Source organism: Octodon degus, unplaced genomic scaffold (genome assembly GCF_000260255.1).
Source record: "Octodon degus isolate 3935 unplaced genomic scaffold, OctDeg1.0 scaffold00249, whole genome shotgun sequence".
Classification (NCBI taxonomy): Eukaryota; Metazoa; Chordata; class Mammalia; order Rodentia; family Octodontidae; genus Octodon; species Octodon degus.
The window spans coordinates 1,089,112-1,116,918 of NW_004524825.1; the positions used below are offsets into that span (position 1 = coordinate 1,089,112).

At 40.3% G+C, this 27,807-nt stretch overlaps 1 protein-coding gene across 1 annotated transcript in view; it reads right to left on the reverse strand.

The window, feature by feature from the left end:
* The window catches only part of Pasd1 (PAS domain containing repressor 1), a 115,067-nt gene that overhangs the window by 20,569 nt on the left and 66,691 nt on the right, over positions 1 to 27,807 (reverse strand). The window contains exons 7-11 of the mRNA XM_023706275.1: positions 23,520 to 23,619; positions 22,713 to 22,826; positions 21,026 to 21,156; positions 20,313 to 20,386; positions 1,980 to 2,004 (exon numbers count right to left, since the gene is read on the reverse strand). Coding sequence (XP_023562043.1) covers positions 1,980 to 2,004; positions 20,313 to 20,386; positions 21,026 to 21,156; positions 22,713 to 22,826; positions 23,520 to 23,619 — 444 coding nt within the window. The remainder of the gene's footprint in view (positions 1 to 1,979; positions 2,005 to 20,312; positions 20,387 to 21,025; positions 21,157 to 22,712; positions 22,827 to 23,519; positions 23,620 to 27,807) is intronic.

Here is a 27,807-nt window from a genome sequence, read left to right on the forward strand (position 1 = left end):
TCTTCTTCACTGGGCAATAATAAACATGAGTATTGGGATCTGACAGACACAGATTTGAATCCTGATTCTGCTATTTGTTGTGAGACTTTGGGTCAGTTATTCAATAGAAATCCAAGATTCATTACCTGTAAAACTGCAATGAAAATGCCTCATAAGTTTACTGTGGGGCTTACATGACTAAGTCAGATGGGCAGCAAGTCCTCAGTGTTCTTTACTTTTCAGCATTATTCTTCTTCTGTCGTAAATACTACACCATTTCCCACTCACAAACTCGTTGTGGTTTTCTGTGCTTCCTCTGCTTGTATTTGGTTGAATTCCTTGAACTGCTGGGTTTGTAGCTTTCATCAGGTATGGACAATCTCTGGTAATTATTCTAATATCTTCTCTACAGCCAACTACCACCACTTCAAAACTCCATTCAATATGGATTTTGCCACTTGAGAGTTTCCAAAGGTAATTTTTTGTTTTTCCTTTCTCTATATTTTATCATTGTGTTTAATTTTGGAGAGTTTCTACTGATTTATCTTTAAATCCACTCATGTACTAGACCCACAATGCCTCATCTGTCATCAATCCCACTCCGTGTTGATTTTAAACTTCTGACTTGAGAGTTTTTCCCCTGATCTCTCCTATCTCAACTTAGCCTTTTTGTACCTAATTGCCAACCTGTTTACAGTTCCTTGCACAATTATTAGGTTAAGCAGAGGTATTTCTTCAAAAGGAAGAAGGCCTCACCTGCATGTGTGCATGCACATTGTGTGTGTGGTGCTATGGATGCTAGGCACACATGCTACCGTTGAGCTATACCCTCAGTTCAGAAGCCTGATGTTTGCACAGTAGTATCTTGTTAAAAGAAGAAATGCTAGAAAATGCATTTCAAAATCAGTGGGTCCTGTTTAAAATATGTGCTCACAGATTCTCCACTTGCCAAGAAAACTCAAACAACAAAAAGACTTCTTCAGAAACACATAGATGCTTTCAGACAGAACCATGGGGGTTCCTGAGAATCACGGTGGCCTTGAAAACCCCATACTGCACATGTGAGGATTTCAATAAAAATAGTAATGTGCGTCAACACATACACACATAACACATGTTATATTTACGAGTGCCTACAGGTGCCAGGCCTTGTTCATGATGCTCAGTATGTTGCTGATCAACAAGACAGCCAAGGTCCCTGTTCTCACAGAGGCCTCATTCTGTGGCAGGAATACAGATGACATACTAATATGATTCATTTGGGTATTAGTCCATCCCTATGAGGTAGTATTATGGCCATTTCCATATTACAGATGAGCAAACCAAGGGCTTCGAGGAAGCAAAGTTATTACATAACTGATCAGTGGCAGAGCTGGGAATCAGAGGGGACGGGAGGGGAGGGAATCAAACCCCTATCTTTTGACTTGTCTGCCATCACTGCTCTCCGCAGCACTGTGGAGAGCTGCTGTGGTCCATGCACCCAAGAAGTGGCATGTAAGGGCAAGGTCTATATTGTTACTTTTTGACTCAGTAATACCTTCTGCGATGCCCCTTCTGCTCTGCTCTACCACTCTTTCTGAAGTGGAATTTTTCCTTTCTATAATGGAGTTTTTGATCACTGAGGATAGGCCCAGATTTCAGATTTCTATTAAAGAATATCCCTAAAGAATCTACTCTACTAACTTTGGGGCATGCAGAAATGAATGCAACATTGAATGCCATAGGAAAGGAAAGGGACAGCCTAGGCTAATTACAGCCTGGGTACTGCCATGTTTGGGGTGGAGCTTACCTTCTTTTTTGAAGTTATTGCAAGGGTAATTACTCCAATGAGAAATGTCAACCAAATGGCAACTGTGGTACCCTGCTCATGAGAGCTACTTTGTGAAATTAAAACATTGGCAATGCACATTAGCTAAGTCATCTACATTACAGGAATCTGGCCAATTTTAGTCCACAGTTTTCAATGTACATATGGCAGAGAAAGCAACAGCAGTACTTACCCCATAAGTTGTTGCTTCAAGGCATCTATAAACAAGGGAACAAGAGATGGTAAGCATATCTCAAGAGCCATTTCAATTGACATTTTGTCACACAATAACAGCAAAGTTCAAATAATAAAAATTATTTTTTCTAGTATATAACATCAGTTCTGAGGTGTTGCTTCTCTAGCACAAATTTCTACAAAGTAAATCAACTGGACCCTCATGATGAAGTTTGCTACCAGTTTTTCTTTCTACCGGTTTTGATGCCATATTTTAACAGTGGTGAGCAAAGCAAGGTTGTTTTTCTTTGAAGCCAATGTATATGAGCAAATGTTCTTTCTCAATTTTGAAACCAACTGCAATTACAAAAAGTGCCTTCAGGATAAAATTAATTCTGTTTTTTATAATTAGAGAAACTCTCCATTCTCAGGCTCATTAACAATTCATTTCTAAGAAAATTAGAATTCTGGTGCCCAAGGTGAGAATGGAGCTTCACAGCACACTGGTGTCTGAATGCTTTTCAACCATTAAAGAGAAATTAAAAGACAGAGGAGAGGGGAAGAGGAAAAGAATGAGGGTAGGGAGAGAGAATATAAATGAAAATCTTTTAAAAAAATATTGAAAGTAATTTTTCAAGCCTTGTTTCCGAGAATTGATCTCCCAGCTGGGGACATGGCTCAGTGGCAGAGCACTTGTGGAGCATGTGAAAGAACCTGGGTTCCATTCCCAGCTTCCCACTACCAACACCACAGTTTTTCTTTTAGAAAAGCCAAAGAATGGAAAACCCCTGGCATACCATACAATGAGAAAATGGAGTCTGCTGATCCATGTGATAAATAAATAAGTCTATGTAGCAGCAAGACAATGACAAAATGGTATCTATGAGACCCTGAGTTGACTAAGAAGAGACAAAATTAATAGATTAGCTGAATTATTACACATTTCAAAAAGTGAATATTAGTCCTGTGGACAGAAGTTTCTGTATGTCACAGGACCAAGATAAAAGTCTATTTCTTCATTTCTAATGCTAGAGAATGTATAGATTTGAAAATTTTGTTTTGGATGTTCCAAGTACATAATATTTGGCAGTGTTGATTTCCACAACACAAAACCACCAGTGAATGAGTTATTTCAGGCATTTGTGTGTATAACTGAACCATAATATGTTTATTACGCATTTTTTACTGATTTGGTTTTCAGTGTTAAGTAATTTGAACATAAGGTCACTTGTAAAAGTGCTCAAGCATCATTTAAGTAAAATTCCTAACAGAAATTATTGTCTATATATTTTAGATTGTTTTTTAGTCTTTCCCTAAATGCATAAGGCAGTTTAGTTGAACAGAATGTTTACTCCCTGATAAATGATGCTAAAAGTATCAAGACCCTGTTTTGGATCTTTCCTTCTTCATACTGTAGCCCTGGTGGACCATGTGGTACCTGTGACTTCAACAAGGGCCACTCCCAAATGGTCATCTCAAGATCTGGCCCTGTGCTGCAGGCCCTTGTATTCAACTACTTTCAGGATAGGAACCTGGCTGTCTAACAGACACCTCAACCCATCACGGTCCATTCCTCCTCCCGACAGCCGCCTAGCTTTAGGAATACTGCCCCCTTTCACCCAGTGACTCACAACTAAGACCTGGGAGTCATCCCTGACCTTGTCTCAGCTCTCTTCTGCCTTGTATAAAAGCCCATTATTGCTTTCTGTCTACTTTCTCTACATGGTGGGTTTCTTGAAGGCAATGAGCAATGCCTTGAATCTTACGTATGTAAGCACACAGCACAGAGTTGAGTGCTCCTTAAGTATTTGCTGAGTTAATAAAGTAATAAACAAAGAACTCACAGTCCATTCAGGGAAAATGTTTGTACATCCTTCATCTCAAAGTTGTACAACTTAGCACAATTATTTTTTAAGGCAAGCTGAGAACTCTTACCTGTTCATTAAAAAACAATTTAATGTTTTCATGCTGATCTATAAATAGTAAATGTGTATACCTAGGGTACGTAACACATGAATACATTGCTGTGTTGTCTAACATGGCAAACACAAGCTACAGATGGCTACATCCAAATTTAAGCTATGAGATAAAAATTAAAATTTAGTTCTTCAGTCCCAACAGCCACATTTCCAGTACTTGGAAGCTGAATGTGGTGCCAGGTGAGGTAAGGACCTGTCATCACTTCCATCTCCACCCTCACAGAAAGTCTATGGACAGTGTGCTACCAAAGGAGGTGGTGAGTCTCAAAACACTGCAAAGCCCACACCCAGCAAGTAAGAATACAAACTAATGAAAGAAACTTGTTCCTGTTTTGGTGAACTGACATTTCATGCCTCTCTGTAAGATAATATTGAAGCCAGAAACTTGACTTTGAATATGAAAGCTACCAATAATCACATACATGTTTGAAACAAAAGGATAGGGAGTATTTCATCCCCAGCCAGTCTGCACACAGAAATAATGGATTTGGGTTCAGGATAGGATAGGATGTGCATCAGAAGGTTTGCAGTCATGTGCAGCAACAGCTGCTGCTTGAGGTCCATGCTAACACAACTTGCCTTTTCCAAGTTTTGTCACTTAATTTTCACCAAGAAAGAAAATGATCTTAGAACACTTTGTTAGGTGTAGTTATATTTTGAAAAACACATTTGAATTCTACCAAGAAAAGTGCCTCTGTTTCCTAAGGTAAAATCTCAAAATACTCTACTTAAACTGCACCCTTGATGTTTCCAGAGTAATCTTTCATCAAGGTTTGATAGCCATTAGTAAAGTGCTCAACTCTGCTGAACTCCTTTAATGTGAGGTTGTTCTTGGCTCAAGAAATTATGTGCTTCTGCTTGCTATGTAAATGAAACCGTACATATGAAAAAGATGTCAAATGAATACTGCCCTTTCATCATCAGTGACAGGGGAGACAGGAAACCCCATGAGAGTGCAAGCAGAATACTAAATGTCTATCCTCTTATAGCTGAGATGATATAACCTTAAATGATGGTGATGAAAGGAAGACCAGATTTAGCTTCTTTCTTATAGCCAAAACTCAATTTTTCTCAAATCAGGCTTTCTCTACATGCTTGTAAAGGAACCCATCACTGTGCGCCCCAACCTGAAATGGAAAATCCTCAGTCAGGGATCAGGAATGTTCTTTGCATCTTAGCCATCCTTGAGAAATAAACTACGTCCCCCACCCCTCCCCGCAGTGCTGAAGAGGGAACCCAGGTGAACGCTAGGCAAGCTCTCTACTCCTGAATGAGTCAGCCCAGGCCCAGAGCTACTTGAAGAGGATGGACACTAATTGATTTGCTTCAAGCTCACTACTGTATCTAGTATTTCAGGATGTAGACAGAGATTGGGGTTATAGTGCCTTAAAATATTTACAATTTTTTCAGTCACTTATCAATAAAACCAGATAAATAATTTTTAAAATTTTGTGTGCAAAAAATAAAAATTCAATTTGTTAAAACTGTAAGAAAAAGGGGGGAGTGGGGAGAGAGCTCAGCAGTTGAAGTGCCTGCTTGGCAAGTGCAAGGACCTGAGTTTGATCCTTGGTACCACATGCCACGCCGGCCCTGCTCTGAGTTGGCCACCAAAACCAGGTGTTGTGGCACATGCCTGGAATCCCAGTGCTAGGGAGGCTGAGACAGGAGGGTCGCTATGAGTCTGAGCTATGTAGCGAGACCCTGTACCTTCAAGTACATAAATGAGTAAGTAAATAAATTTTAAAAATTAAAACTTAAAAAAATTGTAAAAGAGGAAGAATGTTCTGGTCTCTGGAGCCCTTTACAAGTATGACCATCTTCAATACCCTCCTCAGCCCTTCTCCTTCTGATAACTGTCCAAGCTTCTATTCCACTTATATAAATGATTTGGGAAGTGTAATACCATAATTTGCTTTCCAATTGTGCTCTTGTGATTTTAATTCTCTTTCTCCAAGATGTGATCCTCAGATATGAGATCTGCATGCTGCAACTTTTCTCTGTCTGGAGCCAAGGAATACAATTCCCAAGTGCTAAGCATTCAAGAGTCCGGGATTTGTAATTCATAATCACGAGAGTCCGAGGCTGCTACCGCTACCCATCGCCCAGCCAACACTTCCCTTTGAGGTGGAAGGTGGAGAGGAAGAGGGGATTCGGAGGCTACAGGCCCCCACATACGATGCACACTTATGAATATCCCCTGTATGAATGTACAATTCCTGATCCTTCCTACAAAAAATATTCTTTTCAATACTTCGCAAAATCTCCCTTTCAATATAGCACCTTACCTAAATCATTAAAAATACCATCTTAATAGACTTTCATAATCTGAAGATGGAAAAATTCATTTTAGGAACCATATCCAAAGGCAGACATGCAATGATCATTTTGATCAACTGAGGAAATCATTTTCTTTAAGGGTTTCATTGTCACCTCCATTAGGACACCCTCATAAGACTATTGCTAACTAACCTTACTACTGAATAACAACCAGTTTCATCTCTGACTCACAGGGGAGAGACCATCATTAACTGAGTTCCCACCCGTAAGTGTGGTGGATCTCTTATATATACAACCATCCCCAATCCTGGAATTATTCAATGACATATGTCTAGCAACATACCCATTTTACAGATAGAAAATGGGAAATAAGCTTCTCAAAGTGAATAACATATAAGGCCATAGTTAATAAATGGCAAGGCCAGAACACAAAACAGTCTGCCAAATAAATCCTGATACCATGAAGGCAGTATTATGTCACTATTAGCAGTAGTAGAAATTAAGTCATTTCTAGTTATGCTTAACTCCAGCCATAAATGTCTTGATTCTGCCATGGCCCACGTTCAATATGCTCTTATCTCTTTTTATTACCAAAGTGTCTATGTCTTCGCAATCAATAAGCTAAGTTAAAATCAATTCCATTTCTTTTTATGCAGTTAGTACAGGGGATACAAGGTCTACAGGGTCTCACTATGTAGATCGGACTCATAGTGATCCTCCTGTTTTCAGCCTCCCAAGTGCTGGGATTACAGGTATGCACCACCACGCCCAGTCTCAATCACCCTGGGAGCGGAGCTGGTAGAGCACGGCGGGGATTGAACCCCAGTTACTACACTCTGCCTAAGCAGGCACTTTAGTCCGCTGAGCTCTCAGGCCGACCCTCCATTTCTTCACAGTCATATCACAAGATAACCCACAAGCATCATGCACAGAATGAGTGTGAGCCACAACCAATCAGGCAAAAGTTTGTGCACACTGTTGTGCTCTCCATTCTTTCTAGAAAAGGTACAAACTGTGCTCCCTTTCAGCTCCTCCTTAGCTTTTGCTATCAGAAACCCTTGGTTTTTATGGCAAAAGCAAGTGAACTCAGCCAAAGTCATTCTCCTAGAATCAGCTTTGCCAAAAATGAACTTACGGATCAAGTAGCTAAATGTCCAAAATAAAATCAGGATATATAACTGGTTAAATATACTGTTCCGTCAAAAACTTTCTTCAAACTATTTGTGAAGTTTATAGTATGCTGGATTGGCTGAGGTTAAGACAGTAGACAGGGAATAACAGTTCAGAGACTTGAGGTCTCCAGACACCTGTCTGGCTCCTCATCTCTCTCTCAGTGACCCCAGCTCCCCCTAATCCAACCTCAGGGGCTAGCAGCGCAAGCTGTGCTGCATCCTGGTTCTTCATTGCCACTTTTCCATTGAACACTGAAGTCTTGATCCCTGCAGCTGCAGTGCTAGAGAGCCAGTGGACAGCAGTAGTCTTGCTTCCAACGCTAATGAGAAAACTGGCCAAGCCAAGTATTCTAGGTATCTTCAAGTGCTGTTCAAAAAATACCTTTCAAATTACTATAAATCACTAGATTTTATCAGAGCTCAAAGATAAGTTTGGAGGAAAATAGTAATTTTGGCAAATGAATCTTTTGGTGGCATTAGTGACAGAATCTGATGAGAAAAATAAATAAAAATAGAAAATACATTTTAAAGATATTTTGTATTAATATAAACTAAAATATTCCTGCAAAATCCAGATGTTCTGCTGTTATTTATGACTGTTAAGCCATTCTGTAACTTTTAACTTTTGACAATTGACATCTTAAAAAGACTGATGACAATGATATGTTTGTTGACTATCACTTGGCATGTGCTAATTGGATATAATCAAGAATAATATATTTGTATGCAAAGATACTCATTATATGAAAAATATAAGGGATCCAAATTATGGCTTCTGAGCCAAAATCAGCAACGACCTGTTTTGCAAGGTAGGAATTTTTTTAAATGGCTGCAAATAACACCCACAAAATACACCAGAGACCTTATGTAGCCTTATGTGGTAAAATCTGAGGTGTTTCCCAACTCATGGAGTACATTAAAAGTGAATAACCCAATTGTTTTTGATCAATCGATATACTGGATTAGTTCTATAAATTAATCATGTGATGGACTGGCTTTGGATGAACTGAGTTTTGGTCATTTGGCCACTGTGTACACAATGACCATTTGCCAGGAAACATTCCAAAAATTGATTTCTGGTGAATTCACCTTAAATTGCCTATGATTTCTCTCTAGTGAAAGATTATGAATATAAAGACATATCTCAAAGTCTGAAAAAACAAAAGCAGATGAATGGTATCTCTCTCTTTAATGACAATAGCTAACAGAAAATTCAGTATGTCACCACAGAAGGTCAAAGTATCCTGGCTTGGGAAGGCACGTGATGGATCTGAAGTTTGCAAGATCACATTTTCCCACTGAGAAAAGAATAACAAATCCCATTTCTTACCATTATGGTTTTGGAACATGGAAACACTTTCTGAGTGACTATTTCAGGAAATTTTCTTCTGGCTTAAGAGATCGTTTTAGTCATGAAAAGTTCCTCGTAAAGGGAGAAGCTGATACGGCTCATATCTAGATGTCCCCCAAAGCCTCATGTAGTCACAGGAGGAGCTTTTCAGAGATGGCTGGATGCAGAGTGTGATGCCAGGATTATGTCATCAGAAAGCTGTGGCCAAGGAATAGCATTTCTGTCAAATGAGTGCACTTACTGGCCTGGCATAGCTCTGGGTAGGATTGATGGTGTCCCACCCAAGGGGTGAGTGCTCCTGGCCCTAACAGCAGGCACAGTATAAGGGACAAAAGGAGGGTCCCTGCTTGTCTCTCATCACTTGGTTGCTCCTTGCTGCCTTCTTCCTGCCCTGGTTTGCTATGAACTGCTTCTCCTCTGCAACACTACTCTGCCGGACCACCCTGCCTAGGAGCCAGCTAAGAAATGAAACTTCTCTGAACTGTGAGCCAAATAAACCCTTCCTCCTTTAACTTTGGGTGTTGGGTATTTTGTTTCACCAGCAAGAAAAGTAACTATGATATAACCCATGTACATTTCCCTCAGCTATGCTGAGTGGAAGGGATGTGTTATAGGACTCTCAAAGTCCTCTCCAGTAGAGTAATTTATATATGGAGGTGCCTGTGTTGTAGACTGGGACTGGGATATAGGCAGAAAGTGAGCAAGATGGCTTAGGCAATTGCTGACCCTTCTCCTGTCTGATTCGAGTTCTGGGCACCACATCCACCATGGTTCCCTGGCCACAGGTGTCTGATGATGCAGGGTCAGTAAACCAAGTGTACCAACATCAGCTATTCTTCAATGTCAGTTTTTTTGCTCTACCTGCAGATGCAGATTCGTGTGGCTTTCAAAATCATATTCCTCATGTTGGTTAATATGTAGATATTGAAATTTTAGTATTTATATATTTCTAAGATACGATGGATGTATCTGAAGCTGGTACATAACTGAGTCCACTCTATACAAATTAGTCAAAACTATACCTCAGAAAATGAGGACATAAAATGCTGACTTTTAACTCTTTGGAATATGAAATCCTTTTTAAAGCTGTCTGGCAGGTAATCACTTTATCATCTAGCTAAGACAATGCAATGCTTGCTTTCAGCATACACATGGTAATGGACTTGTTTCAAACTACTATTCATATACAACTAGATGGAAACAAAACGCAAATGCTCCAACTCTCATAGGTTCAGGCGTTTTACAAAGGACGAAGTCCAAATGGGAAAATTTCCACGAAAACCATACCTATTTTATAGAAAACACCCCTCTCTAAAGGGCCATTTTTCACATTTTTGGTGTACTTTCTTGGTTATATCAATTTCCCACAAACACCTCAGAAAAGAAAAAGCAGATAAGAATGCCCACTGGTATTTGCTCACCAAAAAGGAAAAATAAGAAATTCACAATATTCATAGTTCTTATAAAAGTGAATCAGCAACACAGTAGAATCCTCAATCTGATGTCTCGAGTCTTCTAAGGACAAGTAACCCATGATGATCACTGCCTTAATACCAAACAATGAAGAGAAAGCAAACACACCGAGCCAACACAACTCTTTGTCTATGAAAATATGGTAGGCCGTCAACAGCAATAAGCAAAATTTTCAAGGTTTTATCATCTACAAAAGAATACTGCTTGTATTGGCATCCTTGGAATAGTGCAGAAATATGTAGCAAATAAGATTCGGATCAGTATAGTGTGCCCCTTTCTCAAATGTAGAAGAAGCGTGTAGTATTGGTTGGTGAGTTGCGGGGACACACCTGGATCCCAGCTTGGACGCCAGCTGTTACCACTAAATACACTCATAGTCAGAACTAATGTCAAGGTCACACAGTTCCCATCATGTATTTGTGAGAAATTCCTTCTAGGAGAAATTAATAAATTGGACAAGACACTATAGTGGTATGAGCACTGTGTGGTAAGATACAGAGGGAGTATGCTATGTTTCAGCTGAGCAACAAGCCACTCAAGCCATGTCATGCAGCTGAGGACAGAATGTAGAGATGCATCTCCCACTCGAAAAGAACAGAGTCCTTTTGAAGGACTCGAACTGACTGCTTAATGGGCATGTTACCATTCAGTAGGTACAGCATTTACTTTCATACTCCATTGCTTTCATACTTGGTTCTATTATCAACTGTTGTTTTCCCATTTGGAAACTGTGAATTAAACTTCATCATTGTTAGTCAAAATGATTTCCCTGATATAGTACTTGAATGAAATGAACACAACATGTTCACTTCATCAAACAGAGCATGGCCAGTTCATGTTTAATAAATATAGCAAGTGGCTTCAGAAGGCCTGGCCACGGACATTTGTACTAAAGTTTTGCAGACCAGCTTGTGTTTTGTTTTATTCAGCATCTTGATCTGTCTCTCTAGAATCCACTCTGTCATTCCTCTAAGATCACATTGCATATGATTGTTATGTCATTTTTATAGGACTGTTATTGAACTACTTGGGGCAATAAAGCAACAGAGACCAGTGAAGACCTTACATACCTTAAAATTTAAAAAAAAAATCCTTTTTATGTCTTTGATGTTTTTGCAAACACTACTGGCTGTGTAAACATGAAATGACCTTAAATATGGTCCTCTTTTCTCTGCCATGTCTGCATCAGTACAATCAGCTTCTAGTGGTAAGAAAGACATGAGCTTAAACACCCATCCCTATACTAGAATTCAGAAAATTATTTAATAGAATAAAATGAGTTAGTCCCTCTACTGAAGGAGACATAATTTGAATTTGTACTTTGGCTAATTTGGATCCCACTTTCACGGAGCTTTTATTTTTTTTTCCTGGCAGTGGAGATTAAACCCAAGGCCTCTGCACTGGATTATAGCCTCAGATTTTTTTTTACACAGGGTCTAACTAAGTTGCCCATGCTAAGTAATCCTCCCATCTCAGCCTCCCAGAGTTGTGGGAGCTTTTGATTCCCTAAACAACCTGTGGATATGAAAAAGCAATTGGATGTCTGGAAGGAGGGGAGATGGGCACAATGGGCTCTGGGATAGTGAGCAAGAGTCAAATATGCAGAATCAAAAGAGGAATGACATGATAGTATAAGACGGCCAAAGAGTTAAGTGCCATTGTGCAGGATGCTATCTGATGTTATTGCTGAGGTTGTCTATTTATTCATAGCAGACAGGAAATTTTGGGAGGAAAGGCTCAGCACTGGCCACTGAACACACAGCTTAGTAGGAGCTTGCAACTTCCTAGGGAGTCCAGGCAGTGAACAATTAGCCCAGCAATAGCCATATGTTAAAAGCTGTAGTAAGCATGATGAAGGAAAACAGTGAGATGCCCCAGGACAGAGCAAGAGTAGGCCCGAAAAGAGGCTGGCACAAGCCAGCCACAAGACAAAACAGTGAAGCAGTATTCCAGGGCGAGAAAGCAGATCTGAGTGGAGACTCCAGACTAGAAAAGAGGCCTTAAGGTCAGGCAGGCATTGAGAGTAGGATTTTGCCCGATGGACTGCCCAAAAGGAGTCCGAGTTTTATTCCAAGTGCAAGGGGGAAACAGAAAGTTTTGAAGCAGGAGAGGGACAACAAACACTACTCAAAGAAATGGACATTTCCATGCCAAAAAATATAAACTTGGACCTGGACTTTATAACTTACAATGATAGCAGGTTCAAATGGATCATACACATAAATGTAGAACCTGACGCTAAAAAATTCTAGAAAGAGAAAAAGAAAGTCTGTGTGACCCCAGGTAGGCAAGGAATTGTAATGACATGACACCAAGAGCCCAATCTACCAAAGGAAAAAATAGTGACATATTCCTTCCTAAAAATAAAAATTAACTTGTTCTGATAAGGACTGGGTTAAGAAAATAACAAAAGAAGATAAGGACAGGAGAAAGTGCAGCCACATCAAATGTCCAACAGACAGCCTAGAAGAGAACACATGCAGAATCCTCAAATAAAACTGTAAACAAAGAACATAATTTTTAAAACAGGCCTTTGAACACAAAATACAATTTTTTCAAAGAAGTTAGATGAATGGCAAATGATGGAAAGATACTCAACACTATTAGCCTTCAGGGGATGTAAATTAACAGCATAATTTAGTAATACACTGTGTTAGCAGCTAAAACTAAAAGTGCTCTTTTAGTGAACAGAGCATTCACCAGGATGAGGAGCAAATAGAGGCCTTGCACACTGTCTGTAGGACTGTGAAGTGCACAAGCAACCTGGAAACTGGTGTGCTAGCTTCTTATGAGGTTGAACACAAATTGTTATGAATTAGCAATTGCTATTCCCAGCTTGCCACTCTAGAGAAACTACAAGCAAAAGCACAGTAACCAAAATCTTGAACAAGAACTGCTAAAACAACAGCAGCAACTCAGAAGTCCTCCCACAAGTGAATGGGGAAACTGTGGTACAGCTGTACAACAAAACGCAAGTCAGCATTCAAAACTGATTCATGCACACATTACCTTGGATGGGTGTCAAAGAATTATGCCAAGAGCAAGAAGCTAGTCTCTAAAGCCTGCATACTATGCAGTTATACACACCCAGTGTTCTCAAGAAAGTAAAACCATAGTGATGGAGAATAAAAACGTGGCTAAGAGAGACTTAAGACAGTGCAAGGAAGCTTCTTTGGGGCTCATGGAACTGCTTGATTCCCGATTACAGTAGCAGTGACAATAATCTCTACACGGTTAAACTCACAGAACTGTACATGAAAAGAAAAATATCAGGGCTGGGAATTCAGCCAGTGATAGAGTACATGGTAAAGCCCTGAGTTTAATCTCTAGCATAAGAGAGAGAGAGAGAGAGAGAGAGAGAGAGAGAGAGAGAGAGAGAGAGAAATTGTAAAGTGGGTGTGGTGGCACAAGCCTGTAATCCTAGCACACGGGAAGCTGAGGAAGGAGGATCCTTACAAGTTCAAAACCATCTTGGGCTACAAAAGTGAGCTTAAGGCCAATCTGACCTGTACAGCTAGACCATGTCTCAAAAAGACAAAACCAAAACAATTTTATTGTATACTTTAACAAATAGTTTAAGCAGAAAGTTTTATAAACTAGAAAAAAATGTCCATGAAAAAAATACCTAACAAAATGCAGTACACCTGTACAATAGAATATTCCTCAGCAACGTGAAAGAATGACCTACCAGAGATATACATCAGTGGCACAGTGCCTGCCTAGCAAGTACAAGGTCCTGAGTTCAATTTCTGGTACCAAAAAGAAAAATAAAAAAGACTGACCTGCTGATATGTGCAATTTATGCTGAGACAGAGAAGGCCCAACAGAGTATGCCTTAAGGCTCTATGTCTGTAAAGTTCCAGTAAATGTAAAATTACTTATGGTGTAATAAGTAAAATACCAAAAAAGTAGTAGCCTCTAGGTCAGGGGGGTGACAGATTAAAACTATGTATTTATGGTATGTCATGTAAGAGAGATAAGTATGTACCTTGTGGAATGGCTAATCAAAGTATTTAAACATATATTCATCCTCACCATTTCTGTGATACAAAGACTTAAAATTTACTGTTTTAGCAATTTTCCAATATAAAATATTGTTACTAACAAGTGGTGACTATAATGTACATTGTTTATCTCGATGGGAATGTGACTGACACAGGTTTCACATTCCTTAAATCTTTTTAAGTGCTACGCTTAAGATATGTACATTTCACACATTGTAAATGTTTTCCATACTACTATAAATAATATTGAATTCAGTTTTGAAGGTTTTTATTCATAATGACATGGCAACCTTAAGACAGCCTTCTATTCGTTTAATGCTTGAGCGAGTCAATAACTTGCTCAAACATTAAAGAGATTAACGGGAAGAGGCTTCTGGGACTGGAGCAGATGCTACAGATATGGAAACAGGAAGAATAAAATGAGCACTGTGGTTTATATGGCTCTGAGCTGGGTATGGGGGCATAGGCCTGCACTATCACCACTCTGGGAGGCTGAAGCAAGAAAACACATGTTGAAGCAAAACTTAGGCAACTTAGTGACTTAAAGAGGCCCTGCTTCAAAATAAAAAAAATTAAGGCCAGGTATGTAGGTCAGTATGAAGGCCCTGAATTCAATCCTTAGTCACAGACACACACAGACACACAGACACACAGACACACACACCAGCATGTACACACATCAGTATGAAGTCATGGTTTGTATTATTTTATCTACACACATACACAAAGGTGCATATGCACAGAAATGGGCAGACGTGGAGCAAATGAGCGCTTTTGTATGTAGCCATTTACACGTGTACTTGTTTCCTAGGCCTGGAAGCACTCACAAGCAGTAGCACACGTCTGACCATCAGCATGAGTAGTCATCATGTCTTTTCTAACAAACTATCCATAATTTGCAAAGGGAGAAATTTACAGTGAAAAACCTCGGAGGATACCTGTTCATACGTGTCATCTCTGCTAACACAGCATCACGAGAAGCATTAACATTATGCGCTTCTTGCTATGAGGTACTGTGAAGACAACACTGTTTCTACGGTATTCCCAACAAAAATGCACACCTTGAATGCCATCTAGGAGGAGTATGAGGTAAACCCAAGCAGAAGGACACTTTACAAAATATGTAATTGGTACTCTGTAACTACCAAAGTCAACAATGTCAAAAGAAGTCTGGAAAACTGACCTGAACCCTGTACCAAGAAGAAAATAGCAATGAAGGCCATTAGTGGTCCACATGACACAATTTGATCATGGAGTCTGGATTAAATAATAAAACTCTATACATGCTACAATTCCTGACTTTATTTATTTATTTATTTATTTGTGGAACTGGGGATTGAACTCAGGCCCTTGCACTTGCCAGGCAAGCACTTATTCAACTGAGCTATCTTCCTGGCCCCTCTTGACTTTATAATCACATTGTTATTATAAAATAGAATACTCTTGTTCAGTAATAAGGCACAGAAATATTTTAGACAAGAGATATGATATCTACATGGCCCATAATAAACTGCACGCACACACACACACACACACACACACACACACACAGAGCGGGGGGATGGGCAGGGAGAGAGAAAATAAGGCAGGAAGAGAGGAGAAAGGGAAAAGAGAAAACTCAGGAAAAGAAAGCAAAAGTTAGCCAAATGTAACCAATTACGAGTATGAGTAAGGAAGAGAAATATGGCAATTCTTGCCAAATTCAAATGAAGATTTAGAAAACAAAATAAAAATAATAAAGCTAAAGTAAAATAAGGAAAGATAAAAAAGGCAATACAAGTACCATTAAGTCCAAAAATAAGCTAGTTAGATCTTGTTCTGCTTTACATGACTAATATGAAAGGCTGGTATCTTGATTACAAGGTAATACATGAACATGGTTAGGAAAAAAAATCAATTTTACTTGTCTGAATAGGATATTTATTCAAAATTATCTTTTATAAAATAAGCTAGCTATTACTTCTAGTACTTTGTCCTAGACCTTTCTAGCCTTATTATTTTCATTAGTATGTTGACTACTCAGTGATTTCAGTGTTGCTTCAATGAGTTTTGAGTATAAACCCTTACAGAAAGCTTTCCAGAAAGTATCAATAAATTGTTTGCTATTATCAATCTTCACTCTAATAGTCTGATGATTTTATGCTTTTATATGATCAAGACAATTTATCAGGTAACTAAAGATGGAATATGGATTAGCTAGGAAGCCTATAAACACAATCAAGTGTAAAACACAGAGGCCCAGGGAGATAGCTCAGTGGTCTAAGTGCCCACCTGGCAAGAGTAAGAACCTGGGTTCCATCCCTGGTACCACGTGCCCTGCTGGCCCCACAATGCCAGGAGTGCCTTGCTGACCACCAAGACCAGGCATGGTGGCGCACACCTGCAATCCCAGGAGGATCACTATGAGTCTGAGCTGCATAGTGAGAGCCTATACCAAATAAGTATATAAGATATTAAAAATAAATAAAATATAAAACCGAGGACCCTGAGCCTGGTCTCCCTTCTTCTACCTATATCTTTTTTTCCTTTTTTTGGCAGAAGCAGGGATTGAACCCAGGCCCTTGCACTTGCCAGGCAAGTGCTTATTCTACTGAGCCATCTCCCCGGACTCTACCTATGTCTTTTAAGTCTGCCTTTTTGAAGGGTCAGTCCTGGCACATACTAATTTGACCAATTAAACAGAAACTGAGAAGCTGGCTCCACTTCCTTTTCTGTCACCACCAAGCACAAGTCTGTGAATGCACATCCCCTTGCCGGGGAAGGGTGCAGCCCAGGCCCCACAGGACGAGACTCCCAGTGTGGGGGTCACATTCAGCCAGAGTATGGATACCCTTCCTGAACTAACTTAGGTCCGTGATGGTGAACTCTGAAAAGAGCTTTCAATGATATAATCCTCCGAATGCTGTTGGCATAGCACAGGTTCGCTTCCACTGACTAAGGCACTAACTGATACGATCCCACCTCCGAAGTGTAGAGGTTTAGTGCTGCTTTAGGCAGAAAAAGTACTTTAAATTAATGGAAAAATAAAAGGAATGTCATAGTTACAAGAGACAGATTACAATGATCTCTTTGAGTTCACAAGTAAGCTTTTATACTTAATAATGTCTTTATAGAGCCATAAGGATTTAGCACTGTTTTACAAAATTTGGTGGTATGTTTGCAATACATAATAAGTCATTTTGGGGAACTGGTATATATACATACCATATTTGAATCATTTTTAAATATAGCATAATTTTAAAATAAATTAATGCATATTTAAAAGAATTTCCTAATTATTTGCCTTTGCATATTTTATAGAACATATAGATCTGATGTCCTTATCCTCCGCCTTATTGTGTGCTAATTATTTTCCCAAGTAACTAGGACTAGAGGAATGAGGTTAGAAAAAATATAATTTCAAGCCTTCAGAAAATGTCATTCAGGACAGTGAGATAGCTCAGCAGACTAAGCATCTGCTTAGGCAAGCACAGGAACCGGGGTTCAATCTCTGACACCACATGCTGCGCTGGTCCCACCCCCAGGCACTGAGTGAGGCACTGAGTCTGAGAATGGTGGCGCATACCTACAATCAATCCTAGCACTGGGGAAGCTGTAAACAGGAGGATCACTACGATTCCGAGCTGTGTAGTGAGATCGTGTACCAAAAACATAAAAAAAGAAATTATCTTTCATATATAGTTCATGAAAATCAATGTCACAGACATTGCATCTGACTTCCTTCTGCAGCAGAATATTTTTTCTTTCAATTAAATTCTAAAAATGCTAGTCTCTGCTCTATGAACTCTCATTACGTGAATACTACCTACAGCGCTATGCCAATCTTTTTACATGCAGGTCATTACTCAAACGCAGTAAGTAAATGTACTTTTGATTTCGCACAAAGATGCTTAAGTTCTGTAGGCCTAAGCAAGGGGATGGATGTTGGTGCGTGGTTCTTGTATCTCAGTGACAGGCTCAATAGACAAACAGTGTCCTCGGTTCAGTTACCAAAACTGTGAGCTATCTTCTTCCCTGCACAAGTCAACAAAAGGGCTTGTAATTTAGTAAAAGACTTCTGGGAGGGGCCGAGAAATGGCTCAGGAGAATAAGTGCTTTCCTGGCAAGCATAAAGGCCTGAGTTCAATCCTCAGTTCCGCAAAAAAAAAAAAAAAAAAAAAAAAAAAAAAAAAGACTTCCTGGAGGAAATGGACAAACCTAGGAAGCCTACAAAAGTCCATGTTCTAAGCTGGAGGTGGTGAAGAGTATTTCTTTTATGTATTTAGTACGGGGTCTACAGGGGCTGGCATGGCAAGCTGGGGATCAAACCCTGGTCCCTGCATTTGCCTAAGCAGGCACTTCAATCCACTGAGCTATCTAGCCAGCTCTATGATGAAGAATATTGAGAGACTTGAATGGCTATAAATCTTAAGGCTTGGCTCTTAAGTCTAAATGTCCATCTACAGATGAATGGAAAAGAAAATGTGGGACTTACACCCAGAACCATTCTTCCATAAAGAAGGGGAAACTTGAGTCATGTGTAGGAAAATAGATCAACTCGAACCCATCACGCTGACATAAATCGACATGGAAGCTTAAATAGCACATGATTTCTTCCATATGAGAAAGCCAGAGTATAAACAAAGAGCAAAATAAAAGCTATGTAAATAGGAAACAGAGACAGAACTTTGGTAAATAGGAAGAGGACCAAGAGACAGAGGGAAAGGACAAGAAGGGAAACAAAGAGAATGCACATGTGTTCTGCACACACACCAGCACTGATGAGGAGTGTGATCAGTATGTACTACAAACACAGACTTATACAAATTAAAATTTAAAAAGGGATTTGAACCCACCAATAAAATGCTGAAAAACTGTACAAGAAATTTTAGATCCTTAAAAACAGGGTGGGGGAAGCACATTGGTACACATGAAAGGTGATGGTGTGGCATGAGCAGACACGTCATGTTCCACAGTTCCAAGCACACCCTTGTGTTGCAGTGGCTTTGAAGCCAGCAAAGTGGGTGCATGCAGCCAGCTGCCATGAGTTCTGCCCATCCTGCCGCTGCTCTGTGTGTAGCCACAGACCCTCGTTCACAGCCAAGCACCTGGGAGCTCTCCCACAAGAACGGGGAGACTGTCCCAATCCGTCAGCCCTGGGCATGGATGAGCCTCAGCTATTTCCTATCACATTTATTCCTTCATCAACTCTGGCTCCTTAGCTCCTCTCGCTCCCAAATAATAACAGCAACCACATCCTCTCACCTGCAGACCCCATGCAAGCATAGTAAGAACTATCTCTCCAAGTCCTGATATTTGCCTACTTTATTCTGCTAAGTATTACTGGCACAGAGTACACATGCTTAATGTTTCATAGCATTATTTACCTGCAAGAGTATATACATTAAAAATGGGGAAAATATGACCCACTTCCCATATTCCCAATTACTACCACTGCTTACCACATATAGACTACTAGTAAGTCTAGCAAGTGATAAATATCTGAATAGTGTTGTGAAGAATTTCTATGGGGGCCGGGGAGATGGCTCAGTAGAATAAGCACTTCCCTGGCAAGTGCAAGGGCCTGAGTTCAATCCCTGGTTCCGCAAAAAAAAAAAAAAAAAAAAAAAAAGAATTTATGTTTCAGAGGCCCTTGGTAGTCTGTTAAACAGGTATATAATGGGGGCTTAATGATACTTGGCGGTTGGTCAGCATTTCCCTATAGATTAGGAATGCGTGTTTATTTTTCTTACTTGAAATAATGAACTATTGGCTTCTATTCTTTACATATTACCTTTACGTTCAAGAAAAAGTAGTTAGCATTATTTTAAATGAACTATCTTGATTTGAAAGTCGTTAATGTTTATGTCAGTTAAATTTGCTGTTTACTGTTTTTCTGCTTTTTTTAAAAAAAAAGTCAAATCACTCGCACTTACATCCTACTGGAACAATACGAATTACATTAAATTGGAAAGTGCCATCTGGCTAGCAGGTCGCGCATGTGGTTTCTCTTCATTATGATGAGGAAAATATCTAGATATTCTTCCCCTTTCTTTAGTTTTATTTAGCAAAGATGTATGCTAGTTTTCGATTACTCACACCAATGCTGTCTCTTACCTCCGGATCATCAAAGGATCCTCATCTGAATCTTTAATCAAAGTCTCATGGTAACGCTTTGCAGTGTAGAGGTCCTGCAGACAAAGTGGCATGTTCAGACGCTTAAATGTATTTCTACAGGAAAAGTTCCTGACATTTATAGCATGTATTCGTTTTGGAAGTCTCCTCATAGCTGATATCACAACCAGTCAGATATATCTGTGACAAAGACTAGATTTAACAGGCAGGAAAACTTAGTATAATCGAGACGTGATGATTTGGCTCGGGACACAGAGCTACTGGTTCCAGGAGCAGAAGTTTGCAGTCTCAACTCTGGTTCACTGTATTTTTTCCTGTGAAGTCACACTATTGTAATCTTCTCTTCATAGGACCTCTGTTTCCACGAGACCTGTTCTTCAAACACCACACTCATACACTATAGATGTCCCCAAAACCCAGAGAGAAACTGGGGCAGAGAACAAATACAGGTGACATGTAAGATGGAGGAGGCAGGTACTGGGGGTGAGCCCTAAACCGGGATGCCTACTAGCATGTTCATGTGTTAAAGCTAAGGCTGCAAACCCCAGGGTAGCTCTCCTTTCCTGCTCCTGTACTTACACACCCTGGTGCTTCAGCAGTGCTGCCTAGTACTGAGAGGCGGAAGAGGACGTGCCTTGTTACGGAGGCCCTGAGACCTGCAGTGCTGAGGCGCGAGGCTCACACTGAGTACTCACCTTGAGGATCGCAGTATTGATGAGACAAACACATCCCACTAGATAAAAACGTTCTTCCATGGGAAATTTCAAGGCAACTGGCTCGATGCACAGGCAGTTGGGAACGAAGCCACCAAAAAACAGAAAAGACCCTAAAGGAAATGGGCACATATGTGATAATCTACATGACAGGTACCAGGTTTTTCTTTAAGACGCTTGCACAGCCTTAGAGACTGTACAGTACTTGTCCACCAGCCCACTGACAGTTTTCAACTTATGAGCCCTAACATTTTCCCTGCCATGTTTCCTTTGCAGCCAGCCTCTCCCGCTGGACTCCACCAGAACACGCGAAAGTCATTACTGGGTATCAGCTCTGCATTCACGTTGGTTTCAGTGGTTTGTTACTACCTCGTGGATGGACAGGTTAGTGTCCAAAAGAAATCTCAAGCCTTTGTTTTACATAGACCACATGGCTATGAACAAAGTGCGTGTGTGTGTGCATGCATGTGTATGTTTGTGTGTAGGGTTTTTTAAAAAGGTGTCTGACATTTAATTTTCAAGAAGCATGAGAAATATATTAACCAAAGTCTGTGTGGACTGATTTCCCTCTTTACTTACTCATTTGCTTCTTCTATGCTCGTCAATACCCAGTATGTTCACGCTTTGAATCTGGGCTATTCTAGTGGGCATATCTCACTGAATGTAATGCCACCTGGTTAGTTTTTAAATTTTTCTTCTTTGCTTCTTGGTGAGTTGGAGCCTCTTTTCATGTACTTGTAAGCTACCTGATTCATTTGTTTCTGATTCAAGCCACGGCCATTTCGTGGCCCCACACACTTGTTAATTTTAATTAATCTGTAACTTTCTCAGCTTACAGTCCTCAACCTGGTATCTATCTATACATGACACAAGCTTGAATTCTGATTTACTATAAGTGATGCATTTCTCTGTCCATTTATTTTTTATTTATTTATTTGTTTATTTATTTTTTGTGGAACCGGCGATTGAACTCAGGCCCTTGCACTTGCCAGGCAAGTGCTTATTCTACTGAGCCATCTCCCCAGCTCCCAAATTTTTGGAGAGGTGAGAAATTTACTCTTCCTCCAGGCCAGTGGACAGAACTGTGAAAAGTGGCCTCTAAGTTTTCTGTATTGGTCCTTGAGAGGGGGCAGGCACTCCAGATTCCAATGAAGGGAGTCTATATATGATGAAAAAGCCACGTAAGTGTCCAGGGAATGCACTTCTTTGTTATCCCTGAGCTCCTACTTCGTCTATCAACTTCTGGTACACATAGTATTCTCTCTCACTTGAGTTTGATTATGCATTCAACTTCTCATATTAAAATTCAACAACTGGGGGAACTATCCGCTCGGGCCCCCCTCCTGTCCCTCTCTTGGACAGGAGCTTTCTTTCTCTCAATAAATATATTCTGCGCATAAAAAATAAATAAGTAAATAAATAAAATTAACATGAAAAAAATTCAACAATTACTTCCTCATATTCTGAAAGGTGAGAATCGTCCTTCATCATTTATTCCCACGTGTTTCTGGACACCCCCCACCCTGTAAATTTCACTAGTAATTTGTTAACGTGTAATATGAGTAACCACAAACTAGTGATGACCAAGAGTCAGGTAACATTTGTGCCAGCAATGGCAGGCTACATAGATTCTGAACGTTATTTGGAGATGATGAATTCAATCCCTTACTACTGCAAATATCTCGGAGCGTCAGGATGAATTTCACATGCTCATAAATAGGATTAATTCCTTCTTTAACATTTCCTCTTCTGAAGTGGCAGCAAAAATCAATGTGGACTCCCACTAAAAAGAAAACAGAAGCCAAGCAAGTTAGACCTACACTGGCATATATTTTATAGGATCCTTTCATAGGACTAATGTGTTACCTGGACTGAAGTTTACAGAGCATCACGTTCTTTCTCTGAACATTAGCACACACGGCTACTGTATGTGTGTTGAGTCTGTAGAGTAAGGAACGAGCTAGAACATCACAGAGTCATCTGTTTTGTAACACTAATGCAGTGATATAAACACTACGATAACAAGGGTACATGGTAAAGAATAAGATTAGCGGAAAAGACTTTTAAAACACTTGAGGCATAATTTGCGATATATGAAAATTTGTTTTTAGAGACACTGACTCACTATGCAGTGCAGGCTGGCCTTGAACTCACTATGTAGTCCAGGTTGGCCATGAACTCATGGTGATCCTCATTGCCTCAGCCTCTCTAGGGCTGGGATGTCAAGTGTGTAGCACCACAACTGGCTATGTGATATATAAAATTAAATTCACATATGATCAAAAGCTAGTGACTACAATGCTCTTTTAAAAACTACTCCAGGGCCCAGGTAGATAGCTCAGTAGAATAAGTGCTTGCCTAGCAAGCACAAGGTCCCGAGTTCAATCCCAGGTACCTGGTGGGGGGGGAACTACTCCACTGAGTATTCCTTGTCTCTTCAAGCCTAATAATTTAATATTTGAAAAAAAATCTGTACCTGATTCTGACAAAGGAGCTCTTATTTTAATCTTATCGTAGACTTCATTTTTCTCTTCATCAGGTAGAAAGTGTGTTATTTTTTGTCCCATGAGCTCATGCTGGGAAGTGGCAGAGGGGGAGGGAGGGGGATGGGGAGGAAGAAGAAGGAGGAGGAGGAGGAGAGGAGGAGGAGGAGGAAAAGAGACACATTTTATCCTACATGCTAATATTGGTCATTTCCCCATCTCCTCACCTCAAGTGATTGTGCCCACTTCCTCCATCTGTGATTAAACCGGTTATACCTCACACAGCTCTACTGTCTCCACTCTGTGACTGCCACTCCTATCTTTGCAATGTACCCATGCAAGTACCCCACCTCTGCAACTATTATTCTGTCCAAAGACCTCCAGTCCACTCCGTTCGCATTTTCACTATGTGCTGTCCGTCCCATTTATCCCCAGCAAGCTAAGATTCTGTGACCACTATAATCATTCCCATTTGTTCTTTCCCTCTGCCACATCTGCTAGGGAAAATTGCAAATCTGGAAACTTCCAGTTATTTTATTTTAATGTATTTAGTACAGGGTTTACAGGGTCTCACTACACAGATCAGACTTGTAGTGATCCTGTTTTCAGCCTCCCAAATACTGGGATTGCCAGTCAAGCGGAAGACCCAATACTATTATGGACTACTGGACTCTTTTAGAATATTTTGCTGAGTTAACACACCTATAATATTCAAATGATGGAACTAAACAAAAAAGGGATACAGATGAATGTCCATTTTGTATCTGTGTATTCAAAGTGGTTAGGACAGATATATAGTTACATTCTCTTAATTAATAGAGGGATTTGTTCTAATGGTGTTTGTAAATAGGATATCATGTCTGCATCTTGTACAGCAAATAATCACTAGGAAGACAGTATGCAATGTGTTAATTACTGAAACTGTCCTACCAATTTGATTTGAAACTGCCTCATTGCTATTTGTTTCTCAATAAAATTATGGGGAAAAAAACCCCAAATGCTGGGATTACATGCGCCTACCACTATACCCAGTCTCAATCACCCTCTCAGTGCGCCCCGGGGGCAGGGCTGGCACGGTATGCCGAGGATCAAACCCAGGTCCCTGCACCTGCCTAAGCAGGTGCTTTAGTCTGCTGAGCTATCTGGCCAGCCCTTCAGCTCTTCATCTACCCCTCACCTTCACCAAAATAAATGAGTGTGGATAGAAAAAGCTCTTATGCTGTGGTATACTGAGTACTGAACCATGCCCCAAAACATTTCTGATACTTCATCCATCTACTCTTCAATATGACTAGCTCTTGTTCTTTCCTCCAACCCTCTTAAGTCTCTACAGCATTTTCAGCTAACCTGATTTATTTCAGTTAAAAAAGGAAAAGGAAATGTTAACACTTCCCTACCCCCAAATCTACCAACCTATATATTCCTCTGCCAAGAAGTCTGCTGTCTCTCCTAACCCAATGAATCAGCTCCCGCCAAAGACCAACTCCTTCGTTTTTCCAAGATCCTGTTCCAGCAGCAGCCCTACTCTCTGCACTATCTGATGAATACACTCAAATTTCCTTGTGTTTTGAGATACATGATGAATTGCTGTTATGCAGTCACCCTAGGACACTAGAACTTAGTGCTCCTATGTCTTAGTTCTTTTTCTCTCATTGTTGAGACAAAATACCTTGATACCCAAAATTAAAGGGGAAAAAGGCTTATTAGCTCACAGTTTGTGGAGGTTTCAGTCTGTAATTGGCTGCTCCAAGACAGGATGGCACATGGCAGAGGGACAACTGCTCATGGTGGTGGAAGACAGCAAAGCAACAAGAGGGGTGGAGACAAGACTTTCTGTCCTCTCTACTGTAAGCAGGTTACCTGCTTGAATCCCAGCCAGAACTATGCCAAACCAACAGTGGACTGATTTATTAATCACATGCCCTTAATCCCAGCAGCACGCACTCCAGATTCATCCACCTCTGAAACAGCACTATAACAGCATGAGGCTTTGGGGGATATCTCAACACAAACCATAATACCCTATCACACTGTACTCATTGACGACTGCTCCCTCTCCCTTCTTCCTCTGTGCCCAACCTCTGGGAGCCACTCTTCTGCTCTCAACTATGAGATCGACATTTTAGTTCCACATCTGAGTGAGGTCAGATGGTGCTTCTGCTCCATGCTTGCCTCATTTCACCTATGTGATGCCCTCTAGCTTTGCCCACGTGGTCACAGGTGACAGAATTTTATTCTTTTTATTGCTGAGTAATGTCCCATTGTGTGGATGCACCACACTTTCTTTATCCACGTGTCTGCTCCTGGGCATTTAGGTCCTTCAGTGCCTCAGTTATTGTCAATAATGCACCAATACATGGGTGTGCATGTGTCTTCTTGACATGTTACTTCCATTTCCTTTGGGTATATGTCCAACGGTGGGATTGCTGGATCAACAGTAGTCCAGGCATTAGTCGATGGACAGCCCTCCAAACCGTCTCTATAAAGGTGTTACTATTTCATTTTCCCATCCACAGTGCATAAAGAAAAATGCTCAATATCACTGAGCCTTAAGGAAATGCAAATTAAAACCACAATGAGATACTACCTCACCACAGTGAGAATGGCTGTTACAAAACACAAATAGGACCAAACTCAGGCACACCACATGAGCAAGACCCTCTGCCACACCCTCGGGAGGCCTCTGAAGCCCTGCCCCAAGCCCGGCAAGTGAGTGAGAACTTCTGTTGCGCATTTGGGATCCCCCAGATCCAGCACAAGACCAGGACTGGGGAGTGTGTGGGAGAGCTTCCGGCTCCTGTGAGCCCGTGGGCAATCTCTGGACCAAACCCAGGCACACCTCATGAATGACACCCTCTGTTGTGCAGAGAAGGAGCCAAATGAAATCTCAGGCCTCGAGCCCACCCAGAACAAGTGCAGAGGACAGTAGCTCAGCTGAAATGTTTGAATTAATACTATAGAAAGTAAAGAAACGACAACAGAAAGGTATAGAGGAGTTAAGATCAGAATTAATCTCTGAAATAAAAAAAGAAATCTCTGAATTAATAGCGTCAGAAAAAAACAACAGCAGAAAGGTATAGAGGAACTCAGATGAGAATTAATCTCTGAAATAAAAAAAATAAGTCTCTGAATTACTAGTGTCAGAAGAAAAGAAACAACAGCAGAAAGGTATAGAGGAACCCAGGTCAGAATTAATCTCTGAAATAAAAAAGAAATCTCTGAATTAATAGTGTCTGAAGTAAAGAATCAAATGCAGAAACACATAGAGGAAATCAGACCAGAAATACTCTCTGAAGTAAAACAATTAATAACTGTTTCTCAAGAAGACAATGATAAAAAATAGAATAGAATAGAATAGAAAAGTGATGGATTCCTTGAATGAGCAATACAGTAAAGAGATAGATCGCATGAAGGAGAGTCAAAGAAAAGTAGAGGAATTCAAATTTTCAATCACAAATTTGCAAAACCATTTGAGTGAAAGTGAAGATACAGTTTCAGATCTTGAAGATGCTGTCACACCTAGTGAAAAGGTGAGAAAAGATCTCCTGAAAACAACTAGGATGCAGGAAAAAATAACACATCACCTGCAAGACGATGCAAAGAAGAACAGCATGAAACTAATAGACATCAATGAGAAAAAGTCAACACAAATGATATAAAAAGAATATGGGCAGAAGTAATAGCAGAAAACTTCCAAAATATGAGGAAGCAATCTGACCTTCAGTAAACTGAAGCATACAGAACTCCAAGTAACTTCAACCCAATTAAAAACATGCCAAGACATATAATAGTGAAGATCCCAGAAATCCAGCACAAAAACAATATACTGAAAGCCACTAGAGAAAAGAAACAGATCACATTTAAAGGAAGACCCATCAGAACAACTGCAGATTTCTCTTCACAAACCATGAAGGCAAGAAGAGCATGGAGCAGAGTACTTCAAGTCCTCTATGAAAACAAGTTCCAGCCCAGACTACTATACCCTGCAAAACTTTCTTTCAAGTTTGATGGAGAAGTGAAATACTTCCATGACAAAGAACAACTAAAGAATTTCATGATGACAAAGCCAACCCTACACAGGCTCCTAAAAGATGTTCTAGAGAGGAACCAAAATGATCAGAACTCCACCAATGAGAACAGAAGGAACCCATCGAACACGGCAAACAATTAAACACAGGAGGAGTAGGATTTTCTGCCGGAGTAGGATTTTCTGCCGAGTTCCGGGAGCCCCCAGACCCAGTCCTAGCCCAGTTCCGGTGAGTGTGCGGAGAGTTTCCTGCT